The sequence below is a fragment of the Hetaerina americana genome, unplaced genomic scaffold (assembly GCF_022747635.1).
Source record: "Hetaerina americana unplaced genomic scaffold, ioHetAmer1.1.p SCAF_13, whole genome shotgun sequence".
Classification (NCBI taxonomy): domain Eukaryota; kingdom Metazoa; phylum Arthropoda; class Insecta; order Odonata; family Calopterygidae; genus Hetaerina; species Hetaerina americana.
Genome location: NW_027286403.1, coordinates 4,762,808 through 4,781,851, shown reverse-complemented (window position 1 = coordinate 4,781,851; position 19,044 = coordinate 4,762,808). Strand labels below are relative to the sequence as shown.

The 19,044-nt window shown below is 34.8% G+C and overlaps 1 protein-coding gene across 1 annotated transcript in view; it reads right to left on the bottom strand.

The window, feature by feature from the left end:
• LOC139686053 (histone lysine demethylase PHF8-like) overlaps positions 1–19,044 on the bottom strand; it is a 62,472-nt gene that overhangs the window by 30,898 nt on the left and 12,530 nt on the right. Inside the window, exons 3-4 of the mRNA XM_071583158.1 lie at positions 4,522–4,639; positions 1,886–2,046 (exon numbers count right to left, since the gene is read on the bottom strand). Coding sequence (XP_071439259.1) covers positions 1,886–2,046; positions 4,522–4,639 — 279 coding nt within the window. The remainder of the gene's footprint in view (positions 1–1,885; positions 2,047–4,521; positions 4,640–19,044) is intronic.

The window sequence follows — 19,044 nt, the reverse complement described above, 5'->3', positions numbered from 1 at the left end:
ATTAATGAAACAAAAAACTAACTCATATATTCAAGTTCCTTAATCATTCTAACTAACAAACGAACTTTATCCATCTATCTATCTAAAAAACTAAATTAGTTTACACTTACAAAAGGTGAGGAATGTGGTTGCAATTGCAGTGAAATGACAATTGATAAATAGAAATGCATACTAGGTATACAGAAATCACTGCTATCAGTGACTTAAGCAACTACACTTTCAGATTCACCACAGATGATTTTATCAATTTTGAAATGGTCCATCCAGCCACTTAATGCTTTGAAGCCCTCAATGCCTTGTCTTGCAATAAAACGTAGTGCATTTTCATTTCAAGAGCACTCCACTGATTGTTATGCTTGCAGCTATGGAAGACTGAAACAATGTCTTTAATATTTCTGCAAGTTCATCTTGGAGAATTTGATGCATCTATTCTTTCTAACCATTGGGTCGTGCCTTTTTCTATAAATTCACAGCATTTTACCATGGTGTACAGTGTTCAAATTGGTTTATCCAGTTCCTTAGTCAGAGACACACAACTGTCTATACATGAATCAACTCTTTGCAAAATGTTGGTTTTATCTTTTAAGATAGCAATTTTCTGACGCAGTTGCCATTTAAAAATATTCTTCCTCACTACAGTCATATATCATTTTAAACTACGCTAAACAAAAAAATAGGAGAACAAAATGGAAAAATCATGCTAGAAATGACAAATAATGAGAAAATTGCCACAAAATAAGAGAACAGGAACAAGAGAAGAGAAATTTTTAATTTTACATCAGAATGACAACAAAGTATTGGTAATAGTTGGCCAAGTAACATCTAATTACATATCTTTATGGCGTCCACTAAATTTTACGCACCAGTCTCCGCACCAGTTTACTCAAACTGTTCCACTCAAAAGCCATTCAAATTACAACCATTAAATTGTTCAGCATAAATATTTTTATGCTATGATAGTGTTGTAATGCATTACTGTCGAACATAGATATATACTTTCTAAGAATTCAAATAAGCCAGCATTCATATTTCATGTTTAATTTGATGCATTATTAAGTTTATATATTATACACAAAAATTCAAGAGATTTTAAGTTAATGCAGTAAATCAGGGGAGAGCATAAATTATGGGAAAATTAATTTTAATTTTTGTCATTACTTCAAAGGGAAAAGGTAGACATGCACTAAAATGACAAAAAAAACAAGACTTGAAGCTTAAGAGTGGAAAAAAAGTTCAAGGGCAAATGGCTCAGTGAATGCCAATGTCTGGAGCAAGAAAGCTGCACAATCTTCAACACTCACTTTGCACCATCAAAGAATACTGAACCAACAGAGATGGAAATATTGCACAATTCATTCCAGGTACAATTTTTATTGCCCCTTCCAAGTGTACATAAAATAGGGCTAGGTAACAACCTTTTTGAAATCCTCAATTAACTTCAGTTTCTATTTTTCATAGCTAGATTCAAATGGGTGGCCAGAAATTAAAACAATGGATCTCAATGTAATCATTAAAACAATCCTTGAAATTAATGATAGTATCTATTTGGAATAGCTATTTCCGTATCTGTGGAACAATATATTCTATGGTTTTAGCATTATTAAGAAAATTGATCACTACCAATAACATATTTAACTTGAACATGGATTTTTTCTCACAAAACACACCAGGGTTAACAAAAAGTAGTGCTAAACAGCCGAGAGGCACAGTGCTACCACCTTTAATGTAACCATATCCATAAGTTTCTAAATAACTATTAAAAACCTTGCCTTAACACATAAGGTATCTTCGTGTCATTTTCAAGGGACCCTAAGAACAAGGGTAAACACAGTCAACGTAATCTTATCACCATGAAACACTCCAAGCAAGAGAATTGTTAACTCACCAACATAATACTCGACATCACTAACTGAAAAGGTTTCCGGTGGAACAGTCATCCCCAGTCCTTCCTTCTGCGGAATCAAAATTGGGTCATTGAAACCTGTTCTTTGCAGGTACTGAAGTGTGAGCTGCTGGCCAGTCATTTTTAAAGTAATGTCATCAGCACTGAAGGGAGAAAAAGCAATAGCCTGAAGTAATCTATGCAATTCTGAAATTAATTATAACAAGGATTGCCCTACTCTCTCAGATGCTAGTTTTGAAATTGCTAAATGGGCCATCTCTGGAATCAGGCAGGTTTTCACTTATAGCATGCATCACAGTGCAAAATGAATGCAGTCACAAGCTACTTGTCTAAGGAAGTGGAAAGATCTGCATAATTTGTTTTAATGCTTCACTAGCCCACTTACTTAGTTATTCAACTTTCCAAGTGAAATAGCTTATAATCAATCACATTGTCCACAGAGAATGGAGTATTTAGGGTGCCCCCATCTCTCATGCTTCAATCTGGATATCTGTGTGCCTCAGTTATCCAAATCATGGATGGGCCCAGGAATGAACTGCAGATATTGAAGAGCACCTTTAATATATCCAGATTACAAGGTGACATTTCATTTATTCAGATACTGAGCAGTGTATCAAACGTGCAAGCTGTGCAGTGCTTCAAAATTATCAGAGGAGCGAGGTTTGGAATCACTCATGGAGTGAAGGTTAAATCACAGATTAAATTTCTTGCATAATTTGGAAGAATGTCTCTTTAGTGACGATGTTGAAAATGCATTATTAGCTCCATCGTACTATAGTAGGAGATTTCACGTAAATAAAATTGGAGAGATAATGTGTAGAGAAGATGGATTTAAGAGTTAATTTTACCCACAAATGACAAGGGATCAAAATAGCATTGTCCAACTGAGCTAGGGGGTAGGAGTATTTTGTGTAATTAGTAAACTGGTGTGAAATCACCTCTCCCACACACCCTAGCAGTGGCTTACAGGGTACAATGTAAATAAAAATAATAGATGAATTTCAAATGAATGTAAAATGCACTCATTTTCTTTATTTACATAGTAAGGCATCATTATGGTTTGTGGCAGGAGGTGATTTCACACTAGACTACTTTTGACCAAGAATACTTTTCCCTCCTGGCATGGTTGGACAACATTATTCTAATCCCTTATTGTTCGTGGGAAAACTGACATCTTAAATCTATTTGTTCTACACTTCATCTCTCTAATTTTCTGAACACTATCTCTTCTACACAGCACAATGAGGCCAATAAAACATTTTCAACATCATTGCTAAAGAAACATCCACCAGAGATTTAATGTATAATTTAACCTACATTCAATTAGTGATTCCCAACCTAGCTTCTCGGGTAATTTTGATATGCTACTCAATTAGCCATAACATTTTTACAAATGCATTCCACCCAAATACATAATTATTGGCATTCTAGCAGTTAGGGTAGGTTTTGGATGGACACAGCCTAAACAACTGTACAAAAATACACTTACTTGCCTCTTCCAACAAAAAGCAAAACCTGAAATCAGGCACTACGCTAAGCCCAGCTTCAAATCTATATACTTCCCTCCATCATTCACTCTGTCCAGCATGCCTATCCTATTCCTGCCCCTTCCTCGTTTGCCCAACACTCCTCCCTCTATCACACTCTTCAACATCACATTGTCACTTAAAATGTCCTGAATCCAACTTTGCTGCCTCCATTTGACTTCTCCCAAAAATGCTCTTTCCTCCCTCACCGTAACTAGCTCTTCATTTGATTTCCTTTCTGTCCACTTCACTTTCTCCATACCCACATTTCAAAAACCTCCAATTTAGAGCTATCATCTTGCTTCAAAGACCATGTTTCTGATCTGTACATAAACATGCTCCATATCAAAGCTTCAACAACCCTTACTCAACATCCCTGTCATTAATTCTCTCCTCCCAGTAAAAGCTTCTAATGCATTTGTTCTCTTATGTCTCCACTACTTTGAACATTTTGGTCCACAACACTTCTGAGATAGGGTAACTGTTCCACTTGCTCTAGTTTTTGCCCTCCTACTTTAACATCCAGCTTAGCTTTTCTCTTCATAGAAAACCAAATGACCATTGTTTTGTTTATATTTATTCTCATCCCATACCTATCTCACTGATTTTCCAATGCACTCATCAGAGTTAAGCAACCCCATGGCTGACAAACTGAAGCTTGGCCATCCACCAATCTAACTGATTTTATGAATGCCCTACCAATTTTCATTCCTGCCCACATTTTTTCCTATGCTTCTTGTAACTATTTCCTCCACATATACATTGATAATATATAACTTCCATTACTGAATCACTTCAGAACCAACTACTAGGATCTTTCGATTACCGAAAGGAAATATTGCACTTTGTGAACCTATCATTTAAAGCAAATATGCTCGGTTGCCACTTGTGCTTAGCTCCATAACCCATTTCCTCACACTGCCAGCAAAAAAATTGGCTCATGTCTAACTTAGGCCTGAATTCTTTAATTTTGGAAAAATAATTTTTGTTTTAAAACACCAGTGAGTAGGTGCAATATTCTTTTGAACTAAATCTTCATCCAAAAATGAGTACACTTGAACATGAATATCACACGTCAACTTCAATATTTACCCAGGGAAATGCCTAGATCTTAATTCCTCTATGAATACCGGTGTTCCAGACTGCACGGGCCTTGTCTCCGCACTCAGCTCATATATATTGTTTCGGTGACGATTGGTGCGCTTCTTTACTGTAAGATTCAGAATTGTACAAAATTAGTAGTTAGCCAGGTTTTTACAATAATCATTCTATTTGAAAGAGTTCAACAAATAATCCCCCGGTATAATAATAGTAGCACTATATGAAGATGGAAAGTGTACTTTATCTAAGGACACTTCTCATTCAAGATACACTTGACATACTGTAATAAACTTGGAGTATTTAATCTTTAAAGTATATATGGTGATACCATTTCTTATCACCTTTGCTGTAATTATTTCTTGTGTGTTCAAGAACCATACAATCAGTTCCTGGTCCCCTATGCTCAGTTTGTCAAGCAAGATGTACCATAGGAGGCCAATTATTTCACAAACCAATCCTAAATATAATGCTTCTATTATAGCTGTCATTTATTGAAATGGGTATGAGCTCATTTAAATACACTTAGGAGTTGTTGGGGAGGATAGCCACAATACTCAGTCCAAAGGATATGGTAGAGACATGGTCTGTGGAAAAGAATGTGTGTGGTGGTGAGAAAGAAATAGTTCTCAAGCCCAAGGTCATGGCAAACTATACAAAGTTTACGGGGGAGTTGATATACCCGATTACTACCCAAGCACGTTCTGTTTCATAAAGAAGAATAAAATGGTGGCGTTAATTATTTCCTAAGGGGCTGGAGGTCAGTATAGTAAATTCTTATATTTTGTACAAAGAATACCAAAAAAGAAAAAATTATAAAAATTAACATCACATACAAAATTTCTTAGGAAACTCATAAATGATCGGGTTGGAGAATTCCAAAGTGGTATGCAAACTTCCATCTCTTCACCTAATATCATCCGAAAACCTAGAGCAATGTTTAGATGGAAAGTTCCGCATAATTGTACTTCAACCTAACAAAAAACATAAAGATTATGTTGTTTGCTCTCACAGAAAAGAAACAATTTATACCTGCCAGATATTTAAATGTAATCTTGGTGCTTATGTGGGTCAACGTTTAAAAAAGATATCATAACATGAAAAAGTATAGAATCCAAAAGTACTGCATGAATATCACAAAATTTTTAACTTAAAAAAATCTAAATAAATAAGTTTATATGAAAGGAAAATGTATTTTTTCTATCTAGGGCGGCCATGCATAAAATCTGGGGAATTTAAAAACAATGTGAGTAGACTAAGGGAATCGAGGGAAAAACACCCAAGTGCTAAGAGTCATATTTTAAAAATTAGATGAAAATGATCACCAGGTAACTAGAAAAGCATTCCTAGCATTGACAATTCCATTCAAACAAGGATTTGATTCCAAAGTTTTCATAATCTTCCCCTTCTTATACTGTTTCTACACGCTTAACCTTTGCCTTTTATGTACACACACTAATACAACTTCCATGGATAAGTAGAGCAGTTAGCAGATATTAGAATGGGTGCCAAGTTAAGCTTCCAGGTAAAAGGTACAAACACAGAATCAAATTGACACTTAGTAATGATTTATATTAAATAAAACACAGGACAGGAAACAAATATGCAATGTACTGATGACAGCACCTAAAATCCTGTAAATGATAATTCATTAAAAAATTATTTACCAAGGGCATTTTGTAGACCTGCACATGGGGAAAAATACCACACAATATGAGTTGAAGACTATAACTACATATATAAACAGAAATGGTGACAATTTTTTGTATCACTTAAGAATTATAATTATTCTATTAATCAAAATCACCATAAAACTTAACTTTAATGGTAGACTATCGAATAATAATAATAATGACCATCAAATTGAACATATAACCCTAACTATATGCCCAGTATTTATTACACTGGAAGTGAAAAAAAAATGAAACCTACTTTAACTGCAAAACTTCAATTAATGCTCTATTTGATTAAATTTGCTCACTTTCCAACAGTATAAAACCAAAGAAATTTTAAATGGAAATTGAAATAGTTACGCTTTCCACTGGTGGTAAAACAGGATACAACATTAGCAGAGTGGCAGAAAACCTTCTATACTGTAAAAACATGTAGCACATAACGTCAACAAACAGTACAAAAGCCACAAACAGTCCCAAATAAAATACACACACAAAACTGAACAAAACACAAGGGATAAGCCATGCAAATACACGTTGTCCCACACATGTCAGTTACAATATATACATATTAGTGCCCAACAAAAGAATGACCATGAAAATTAGTAATTCCAAACCATTTTGATTAGCAAACCAAACAAATTACTCATGAGCATTAAGTTTCCAGATAATGTGAAAAAAATATATCACAAAATATAACTCATTCAAATAACTACAAGCATGCTATATGCTCACACAACTACAGCTAAAATCACAACTAAAAAGGAAGTCATCACACCTTATGATTCACAAAATCTTGCTATCTATCCGCACCTTTCCCTTTCTGTGAGCCTTTAACCTAACAGTCTCCAGAACATCAACGATAAATCTGTTAACAGTCACCATGAATTGTATGTATAAAAAATACACACGGATGCTCAAACATTGTTATCTAGAGATACCATATCCTTGGATAATCCAGGTCAGAAACAACCCTAAGACACAGCCACATAAAAATGCACCTCTCTTCCACTCCTCAGCACAGCAGATATATTTTCTTTGATTCTTATTTTTAGACCATTAGATTACTTACCGTAAGTTTTGACCTGACCATGGGCAGGTCTTTTGCTGCCACCAAGTTTTTTGGAAAACGTATCACAAGTTTGGTTTAAGTTTCAAGGATGTACATATTTCCACTTTAACTTGTTTGTAGTCTGACTCAAACTTATAAGATACACTAGAAACCCTTTAGTCAGGGTTGAAAGGGTGTCTTTGGCAGAAGTCCTTTGTTCAATTCCATATCCTAACTTGTTTTAACTTCATTATGAGGGGATCGGGATAGTGAGGTGGCTAACATACTGGCTTCCCACCCAGAGGGCCTGGCTTCAAATCCTGGTGCCAGCAGATCTTTTTTTAGTGGTATCCCAGCCCCTACTTGAGTTGCTTTCTGGAGAGCACTTCAAGTGAGTATGTCATCCATCTTTCCCATCCATCCCTAATGGCACAAATTATCTCAGCTGTCGGTTGCCTCCCCAAGATCTACCACAACTACTTCATCACTACTTAATATATCTTCTGCAACCTTAAAAATTCTTCTGTAAGCCACAGTGTAACAACCCACTGTATCTGAATTAATGAGTGTTCCTTGCTAAGAGCAATTCCCTGATTAAAGCAATTTTCAGGTTATTAAAGTAGTAAAATTTCTAATTAGCTATAAATTAAAGGATTATATTAATTCAATATCTTTAATCAAGGAAAATATTAATTTAATGAATGCTATTATCTCTATCAAAATTGAGTTTCCCCATTTCAAATATCCTATTTCTTGATTCAGAGAAGAAATGATAAACCAATACAGGTATACAAATTTTAACTCGCATAAGAACCGTAGTTATCCTATTTGTTGACAATCAACATTGTCTAAAAGGGAAGCATAGTTGATTTTGGAATGCTTATAGGATATGGGATATTAAGCAATATGTCCACTGCAGTATGCCTCAATGTCATCATAAATTCTCATTTGGTTTAGAGTCCTTCGTACATATACACCTATAATGGAATTCTCCTTGATCACTTGATCTTTACTCAGAAGTCAACTACTTCCTTACCTAAAATATACTGACCAGAAAACTCCATAAGAAAGAGAATTTTACTCGCACCAAAATGATTCTTATAGCCACATAAAAAAGTAATTTACAGAGCAAAACCTCATGTCAAGTTTTAAAACAGCTGTACTGAGTTTGACATTTTGTTTTACTCACCAATTTTCTTCTACTGAATACTCACTTCTGAGTTTTCCATCTCCACAGGCTTCATTAATCTCCAAGATTCCAAGCTTTGGGTTGGATTTAATTCTACGAATAAAAAATAATACCATATCAACGAGAAGAAAATAATTTTTGATCAAATTTCAATTACTTGAAGATGAGGTTGATGAATGAATGGCTGGACCCTGCACACACATTCACCGAGATTATAGTTTGGAAAAGATCCATTGCAAGAATGAGGTCAATAAGTGAAAGCAAAGAAGAAGGAAGAAGTACTAGAGAGATATCAAGGGCATTAGCCCTCAATAAAAAGAAGGGACACTAAGAAACCGTTATTTCATTTTCCCTGGTTATGTATTTGCTTCACCAAATAATTCCTCTCCTTTGATGCAAAGTTTACACCAAGTTAATAATAGTTAGAACTTGATGGTGTAACTCTCTATATCTGATGCCTTAACTTTTCATAGATGTACATTTTCTACTTTCATCCTTCAATAAATTTTTAATGCATAAAATATTTTATCCTGAGTTCTTCCAGCCCAGTTTTCCCTCCAGCGCTGTTGTTGGTTGGCCAGTGTTTCTCCAATTATGGTTGATGAGTTTTCAAAAGGTATCTTTTATTCATCAGATAACTTCCATTAAGATATATATCAAGGCATACATGCTTATCATTTCTCCACAAGTGAAATATGCTATTAGGCATAATGGAATGAATACTTTGTCCATGAATTACATTTAGTCCTATGAGACACTCACTTCTATGTATTTATCATATCTCCTCTTGTTGCTTTCACTGTCCATTTACAATTAAATGGAAATGCTTCCTCACAATATACTATGCTTCCCGAGAGAAAAAGTATATTTGACACAGTTTTATAATTATTGGATGAAATATTTTCTATTTTTCTTCTCTCATATAATTACTAATATGTCCCTTAGTCTTGTTTGAGCTCATTTTTCTAAAGAAGAGTCCCTGTTATATTGAAAGTGTTCCCTCCTTTTTTATCCTCATATGGGGGCACTAAACAGTTTGCGCTTTCTTAAATATTGTAAATTATATAAATATTATAAATCGTGTAAATATTCCATCTTAGTAAATTCATTTGATTTTTCACACTGGTGCACATCATCACATTGGAAACTCCCAAGTCTTCCAGATGCTCTTCATTTCAAAGTTATTTAGTGTCATTGTTGGTTTCCAGGTTTCCAAATAACACTTCATTTCAAGTTCAAGCGATCTGGGAAAGTTCACCAGCATCAGGTTTATAACTGTAGTCCTTTCATTTGCCTGATGGGTAGAGCAGATGTTAACTTGGACAAATGCTGGCTTGCTAAAACAATTGCTCATAATTTTACAGCAACTTGGATTGATGGATCACTGGACACAATATATCAAATCTATTTTACATAAATCCAACACAAATTGCCTTGATAATAGGTCTCCAAGATGGAAAAAAGCCAGTGGGTTTGGTTAACAAAGCGTACTCATACAAAGTAAATCAAAGCCAAAAAGGAGGTCGTATGGAAAAAGAACAAGGTCAGAAATAAGCAGGAAATAATACAGATCCATGGTCAGATATGTAAGATTATGAGGCATAAATGTAATAAAAATTATAATGCAGTATTTAACAGTTCTGGCAAACTGAAGGAATATTAGTTGGTATCTTATAAACACTTAAACCAAATCAGTAGCTCAGCTATTCAGCTAGATCTGCAGAGAATTTCTACATTTAAGAATGATGGAATGAGTAGAAGGATCAACACCATGGATATACCATATCCTTGCTTGTAAATTGGTTACATAACTGGGACCGGGGACATATAGGTTTGGCATTAATGGCTCATTTACAACAAGCATATCTCGCACCAACCAGGGAATGCTGTCCTATGGCATAACTACAGGGCTATTAAACATTCACAGTGTGCTAGTAGTTCTTCCAAACTGGAACTAACATGAGGATGTCACTAAATAGAATTAGACAATAATTTTTGAATTATTACAATTATCTCAACCAATGATGGAATTCATAGCCACTCGCAAAGATCTTGTGAAAAACAGTGCAGTTTGCATTTGAGATTAAAAGGAAGGGTATGCACTCCCAGGTGGATAACACTCTCCCTACCACATAGTTCCTCTTAATTTCATTTGTAATTTACCAGTCTTAACAATAGTCGTCATTAACGTAATGCACCAGAAAATTTCCATTTCGGCAAGCAAGATCGATGAATGGTATATGTGCGTGGAGTACAAGGATGGGTTGGTCAAGCTTTTTTCAAGGGGACATGAATGCATCAGATAAGTTGCCTAAATGCATATCTGATGGGTGAATGGTCATTCTCACTGGTCTTCATGGAAGGTTGACTGCCAAACGGCGAGGGCATAGGCAAATGCCCTCGGGCCAATAGGCATTGCCATAAGTGTTACAAATTTATTTCCATGTGTGTGGAAGGTCAATGTGTAAAGAGCATTTTCTTAAATTGACATTATAATTTGAGTCTGGATTCCCAGCAAACATTACTTCCACCATGGCTGAACATTCCATTAAAAATCCTTTTGCATTTTTCTCAGCTGATTGGCTAAGATGCAGAGACTTCAGGGCATGAGATACTTGGCTGGGCTGTAGACAATTGCAGTTTCTTTTCTAGCGAAGGTCGAGTTTAAACAATTTGCTAACTCTTAACTTGAAAAATGTAAGGCAAAAAGGTATGTGTCAAAAGGATGGCAGGACATAATTAAAAGTTCAAGGGAAAACTTCAAAATGGCATTCAAGATGAGTGGTTTTGCTCAAATAATCAAAATAAAAACTTGAAAAATCAAAAAATAACAGCACCTTGTGCTACATATTTAAAGGTGATTTTACTTTCAGAGCCTTATGTTGAAAACTTTGGTGTGTTTTACCCCAAAGAGAGAGGGAGACAAGCATAGCAACATATCTAAAATCTGTGACATCATGCAGGCTTCCACCCAGCATTCCCAATTCCCCTCATAATTCCACCACTGCAAGTTTTCAGTTTTCAATTGTTTCCAAAAAATTCATTTTTCCTTCTTCCAGTGGAATGACTTCAGATTTGTCATCCTAGGGCTACATTTATTCAATTTTGGCAACAAAAAGTTTCAGGGAATCATGCCAGGACAAAGATATTACAGTGGTATAGACTTTATGGCCACTTCTCAGGTTTTCAAAGAGCTATTTCATGGAATAAAAATTTTGCAAATGCTCTCAAGAGATCTAATTCATAATCTCTCAGCCATTCCGTTCATAGTAATTTTACATTTTTATCCACTATTTTTTTTAACTAAGCATTTAACAAATTGCAACACAGAATAGGGTAATGTCATTTTCCTAATGGTGCTTATATGAAACTGAAGGTATAATGCTGAAGAAAGTGGAGCTATCTAACAATGGGAGGTCATGGCCTTTGGGTTGCCAATTGTATATTCACATGGCAGATCATAGAAGGACAACAACTAAAACTACCAACATGAGAAGGCTCACATCCAAAAATGTGAGAGAAAATTGATTTTTAAAATGTATCAATCAGCTAAGTACACAGATAAATTAGTAGATAAAAATGTCATAATTATTGAAATTTTATAAGATTTATTACTTCCCATTCTAAGAAAGATCCAAAGAGAATCAAAACAAATCTGTATTTCAACAATAGTTTTGGGTATTTACTATTGAAAAAGAATAGCATGATATGAATGGAAGAGTAGATTACATGTTTAAACCTCTTTGAATAAATGATTTTCACTCAACAGTATGTGTGGGTATTATTTTTAAGTAATTTTTACTAAGAAAAACTAAGATATCTGAATAAAATTTATTCTGCATATTAATTGATCCTTTTGTAAATAATGCTGTAGCTATCAATGTTGATTCATTTTGTTTCAGGAAGATGTTGATTGAAGTAACTTGCATTATGGAGAAGAAAGAGGCTCGTAGTGTGATTAAGTTCCTTCATTTGAAAGGTTACAGTGTCTGGCAAATCCATGATAAAATGATGGCTGTTTACAGGAAGGATAGGATGTCATCTGGTACAGTTGTGAGGGGGACAAGAAATTTTTAAACTGGACACAATTCCCTTTCATACAATCCAAGAAGTGGAAGATCATCACTCACAGACAATGCTGCCACAGTGAAGAAAGTGGAGGACGACTTTATCCTATCAGACCACAGAGCAACCATCCAAATGACCATGAATGAGACTGATCTTAGCTACGGCAGCGTGTAGAAAGTTATTCACAAAGAACTGCACACGTCAAAGGTGTCAGTGGGCTGGGACCACCACTACTGACTCCTTTTCAGAAGCAAACATAGCGACCAGCAATCAAAGCGACGTGGCTTTGAAATTTTGCCTAATCCACCCTATTCTCTCAATCTTGCCCAAAATAACTTTTTCTAATTCCAAGAACTCACAAAACAATTGCAGGTTCAGAGATTTGACAACACACATGACATCATACATGTGGTTGAACAATGGTTTTATCACAATATGCTGAGTTCTACTATGATGGGCTTTGAAAGGTCAAGAAACTCGGTGGGGAAATGTGTAACTCAGGATAGTGTCTATGCAGAGAAGTCTTGAGAAAAAAAATAAAAATTAGGTTTCTACCTCAATTATTTTTAGTTATTATTAAATATCTATAGTACCCTCTTGGAAATGCAGTATTTCAATTATTTCTCTGAAAATGGTCCAAGTGCACGGAATGAAATGTTGAGAAACAACAATTGGAAACACAGTACCCAGGCTTCAAGAGAGGGATAAATAAAAATACATGCGCGCCATAATCAAGAGACCTCGCTCAGAACTAGAAATACTACAAACTAGTTTTGCACTAAATGTTCTATTTGTGGTACACTTCAGAGCACTAAAGGGTTTCAAGGGACATCACTGGCCCTTCATGGAAAGGGCTTGGTTTGATCCCATTTCAGAGATATTTATATTCAATGCTGAAATAGAAGATGGTTTAAGTTTTTCTCTGATTTCGGTTGCTTGGAAAAATTAACATCATTTTCTTCACCTCAGAATTCACTTCAATAACCTGATCATTGAAAAAAATTTGAATGGTCATTTGAAGAAGTAAATAAAAGAAATAAAACTAGATTTATCAAGGACTGGATTTAATTCCTAATAAACAATCCCAGGCACTGCCTCTTCACTTCTAATTTTTTGGGAGATATTTATCACAGCAGGAGGAAATGTCAACTGGTGGGACAGGCTCTTTTTCCAAGTTTCCAATGAGGACCTCCCATTGAAGGTGCATCACTCTTCAATTGAATGTTCCTTCCAGGCCTGAGAATCTTTCTGGACTTATGGCTTTCTTCTGCTTGATGTGATTTTCAATGTGTTTTACTAATGCCTTGTTCCACATCATTCTTGCAGTAGTTTCATTTGTCACAAATTCATTCTCATTAACTTTACTCCTCTTAGCTCATGGGATGCTTGAGTTTGGTAGAAATTTATGAAAATATTTTTGACTAACCAAGTAATCAGATTTTTCTAATAATTTTCAGTCCATCATATTACTAGTTGACAAACAAAGCAAAACTCAACAATATGTCTTCTACCAACTACTAAAGGCATCATAATGCCCAAATACTACTCACACATATTGAATTTAATGTTAAACAGAATCATTATTAACTACTTAGACATTTGTCATGATTATGCTTCTCTTATAGACAAACTCACCTCAGGTCACCAAGTTTGAGTTTACTCGTTGAAAGGACATTTTAAATTGGTCGCAATAAAAAATTTTTCATAAAGATTGACCCACAAATGATGTTCTACAAATGATGATCTACATTGCACATATACGTGAAACTTCTGCCATCAACAAGAAAAACAACCAGAACTGATGCTATAAGTGATTTTAAAGTAATTGCGAGAAGTAACAATACAAGAGAAATTTTCAAAATATTAATGAAAATAAAAAAAATCGATATACTTGAAAAAAACTACAATGTTAAAGGGATAAGTCAGAAGAAGCAGAGAATACCATGGTTTCCCTGCTTGAAATTGTTGGTTGAATTCTTTCTCAGTTGAAGCCAATGATTCAGGACTGTAGAAGCTGAATTACACATTCAGCTTCATTTTTCAACCTCAGTTCGATGAAATCACAACATAAGGCATAAAAATTTGGCTTAAGGCAAAAGTACTGGATAACTGCTCTAAAAAGATCTTAACAGAAAATAGTTCATGAGGCTAAGAAGCCAAGTTCCCTAAGAAATGGCCTCCAAGATGAACCAGGCTTCTTGGATTTAATTTTTAAAAATGGGCTTCAGAAAAGGTAACCATGCCTACGAGCTAAAAATTTAACTGTTAGTTGAAATATTTTTTTTGCATTAGTTCTCATGGCCTTGAGTAAATGAACAATACAAGACGATAATGACCAATTAAATCCACAAAGCGCCTTAAGACAACACAATCTGAAAATCCATCATATTATTTAAACTGACGATGGTCATAATATTGCCCGATAAAAAAATCCTCAATCTTGTCTGTCCAGATGCACAAACTGCTGAAACAAAAGCTCTTTAAGAGCAACATTTGTATATAAGAGTTTATTACATCTTCCAAATTCTCTCTGCATACTTTCACCATAAATTTTTTTCATATTTTATCATTGCAAATGAGATGCATATGGATAAAGAGTGAATAGGAGATTGCATGCACAATTAGTGCATGGAAGGTAGCAGCTGCTGTTAATGGAGAGACTCTATGTGGACTGCTTGAGATGAACTGAGGGGAAGAAATAGTTGATCGAAAGGGGAATTTTGGTTTCTACCAGGGCAGTGAATCTAGATTAAAATTTCATCCATTTTTGGCTGCTTTCATGAACTAGTACATAAAATTTGTTCTACTACAATAAACAATCAGAATATGAAGTGAATGATCAAGGCCCACTGCTGGGATAAACAAAATGAACAAATTATTTCGGGGTGACCACTTATTTTTTGTCTGCCATTTTCCTAATTTTTGCCAAGAATGATACCTTCAATGATGCATGCACAGATAACTCACCAATACATGACCTAATTGAAAACTAACCGATTTGAGGCCAAATTAATTGGCAGTTACGCCTAATTTATGGACCTACATTAGCGATGAGCCAAGGAAAGTTTAGATAATGGTGTTGAGGCTTCAAATTTGGCCACACAAATGTGCATGGCAAAGAGTGGAGAGACAGGCCCAGTACCCAGACCAATGAAATCATTCAACAAGTTGACCCAGAACAATGATCTGATCAACAATTGATGGTTTAGTGCTCTGGCTGTTATATTTCCTCTCGCTGAACGCACCCCTATTTACATGACTGCCTTGGTCTTGGATATCACAAATAGTGTGCCAGGTGGGCACTGAAAATCCATACCGAGCAAAACAAAGGGCAATGGATGTTAAGTGGACAAGCGTTTTTGGACCACTGTCAACAATACAGACCTTGCAGTTAGAAGTTATTAGGGGAAGCGACCAACAGCAGAGGTCATTTGCGTCAGAAGTGATAGATGGGTAATTTGGTATTGGATAGGATATTTATGGAATGGAGGAAGAGTGGGGAGAAACCCGGCGTCTGCATTAGCCTACTCTTAGTGAAAGGTGTGAGGGACACAATTTGAAGTCCCATCCAGCGGATGGAGTACTCACTCAAAGTGCTCTCCACAATGGACCCCATGTAGGGACTGGGATACCACATTAAAATTCATCCACCAGGAATCAAACCAGGGCCCTTGGGGTGGGAGACCAGTACCTTTTAGCCACCACACCATCACGATACCCCCAGACCTTGCACCAAGCAACAATTTCCTCTTCTTGCACTTGAATCAGTGACTTCATGGAAAATGGTTTTATGACAACAAGGAACTCAAGACCACCTTTGCCAACTGGTTCAATTCCCAGGTGGCAATCTTCGTGATGCTGAGGGATTAAAAAAGCTGGTGCAGCATTGTGAAAAGTGCTTGGAAGTGAACAGTAATTACGTTGAATAGTGAAGTAGGTTTGTAGGAAACTAAAATGGTCAATGTAAACTTTTTCTAGTGAGCATATATTTTTACTAAGTGTTACTTTTTGAATTTCGTGAAGCTCTAAAACCTTGTTTACTTCTACTTTCTCAGTCTAATGTTAATTTAAAACAATGATTTGCGAAAAATACTAACACAAACTATCATATTCTTTATCACGTGTGGGAATTTCTCCTATTAAAGTCATTCATAATTATTTTTGCTTTTAATTATAGTTTTATTTTTGTTTTCATTAAGGGATTGAATCCTTAAGTTTACCTTGTTTCTATATAATTCAAACGAGGCACACCTGCAGGTAATACTCTCTAACGCTAGCTCAACATTGAAAAAAAACAGAAGCCACTGGTTACTTGGGACAATTATGATTCATAAATTTCCTCATCTTGAGCAGCCAATTTTTCATAGCTACTTTTAAGAAGAACTTTAATGGTTTTATTGATAATTATAGTTTAAAAGAAATGCAATCAGTACTAAAATTTTTTAATCTAACATGGATGTTAGCTACTACCATGAAGTTCAGCTCAATTCCAATCTATAACCCATAATTATGAATTATTCACGAATGATTTTTTTTTTATTTGACTCTGTTCCAAACATCATTTCACAGTTATTTATACGTACTTATCTTTGCGCTGTAGGTATAAATATCAATGTCAACCGGAAAAAAATAGCTCAAGACGGCAATCTTAAAGCAATTAAAAGAAGACAATGGGTCTTTACCTTAAAAGAAGCCAATTTTTGGTTGGAGTCTAGCACTATAAACATGTCATTATGCCTAACAAAGTTATCAAACCAACCTTTGGGTTGATAACTGATTCTTCTTCTTCATAATTGAGTTTGAACAACTGTGGACCATAGGAAACATCATAAACACAGAATACAAATGCAAAAGTATAGACATATAGCAAGGAAAAAAGGTTAAAAATACTCAGAGTTCAACAAAACATGAGTTGATTGGAAGTTAACATGACAAAAAATCCATCACAACATGCAGAAGCTAAAGGTAAAAGTAATAACATGGATAGTGTTACAAAAATATTAACACACAAAACCAGGATACTTAAAAGGAGTTAGCGAAAAACATGCACCTATTACCAAATATCTATGACTAATAAACACATGAGAATGATTTTTAGCCATCAATCTAAGTCATTATCATCAGTTAGAAGGATGACTTCCATCATTTAACCTGCAGGTCAGCTACATTAACACAACTTGTGAGCAGACATTGGACTTCTTTTTTTCATTGTGCAAATTACTAAGAGAGACAGTTCGATTAGTGTTTAGATTGAGTATTATTCCAAGAGAAAACAATGAAGCTATCTTTACAGAAGGACTAAAAAGAATAAATCTGGAGAATTTATTTAATATTAGTTAACCCATTTTCCAAGGAACACGACCCTCCCTGCCTGCCCTATAGGGCAACCCTACGTGTTCCTCCCCGGACTCAAAGACAAGATTCTGTTACCATTAATTTAAAAAGTACCCGTAGAAAGGCATTATTATAAACAACTATGCTTTTTAGAATACACATCAAGATACTTCATAATTTTAGAGTAACAAAAAAAACTTATATGCTACCACATTCACCAGACAAAATACTCCTTCAAGGAGCCTTTGCAGTCAAATTAGATTTCATTTATCACAATGGGAAGAAAATATTATCTTTGAAAATGATACCACTCCATTAACAGCAAGCAAAATGGTGTTCCTTCCTGAAAAGAAGATAGATAACAAAAAAGAAAAGATATTATCAAACACAAAATTTGTCAGTTTTGGGCTAATTAATAGGATTATCAGACATAATTTAATCCCAGTTAACAATTAATCAACCAAGTATAAGTTGAGACATTTTTTTCACACTGAGCATATATAAAGGATAAACATTAAATAATCTATTTATAATAACTGCTGAGAAACTTCTAACTTAAATTTACAAGAGCAGTTGACAAGAAATTATTATTAGGTTTGTAAATATTAGGTTAAGACTTTGTTCAAGAGGTGTAAAATGATTTATTATACATGACTATCCTGCAGAGCTCACAAATACATATCTACAAAGAAGAAAATAATATTCCTCAGACCTACTATTACATACTAGTAAGGCAAAAATATGAATGGTAAACACTTTTTCCTTTCTTGCTTAGATTTGACATTCACTGTACCTGGGAAGATAAAAATTATTGCATTCAACACACCAAATAATTCCAGTGTTCAATCTGAGAATTTCAAGAACTTTACTTAACAATTATGATTGCAACCACATGCAGGTAGGTGTTAGTGTGTGTATCAATAAACAAATGCTTTTTCAACTACAGATAAATACTGAAGCAAAATTAAATACTAATATTGAAAAATAGGAATAAATATTATTTTATTTTATAAAATCATAACAATAAATCTATAAACAACAAAAAGAGGAGTATTTTTTCGATTCAGTTTTACCACTCTGTAAGAAAAACAGAAAAATCCAGAACCTATTGTTGGCATTTAGCTGTTAAAAAAATCACTATGCGAAGTTTTCAATTTGATGCAAAATTTTATGAGCATGCACATGTGTAAATGCAAATTAAT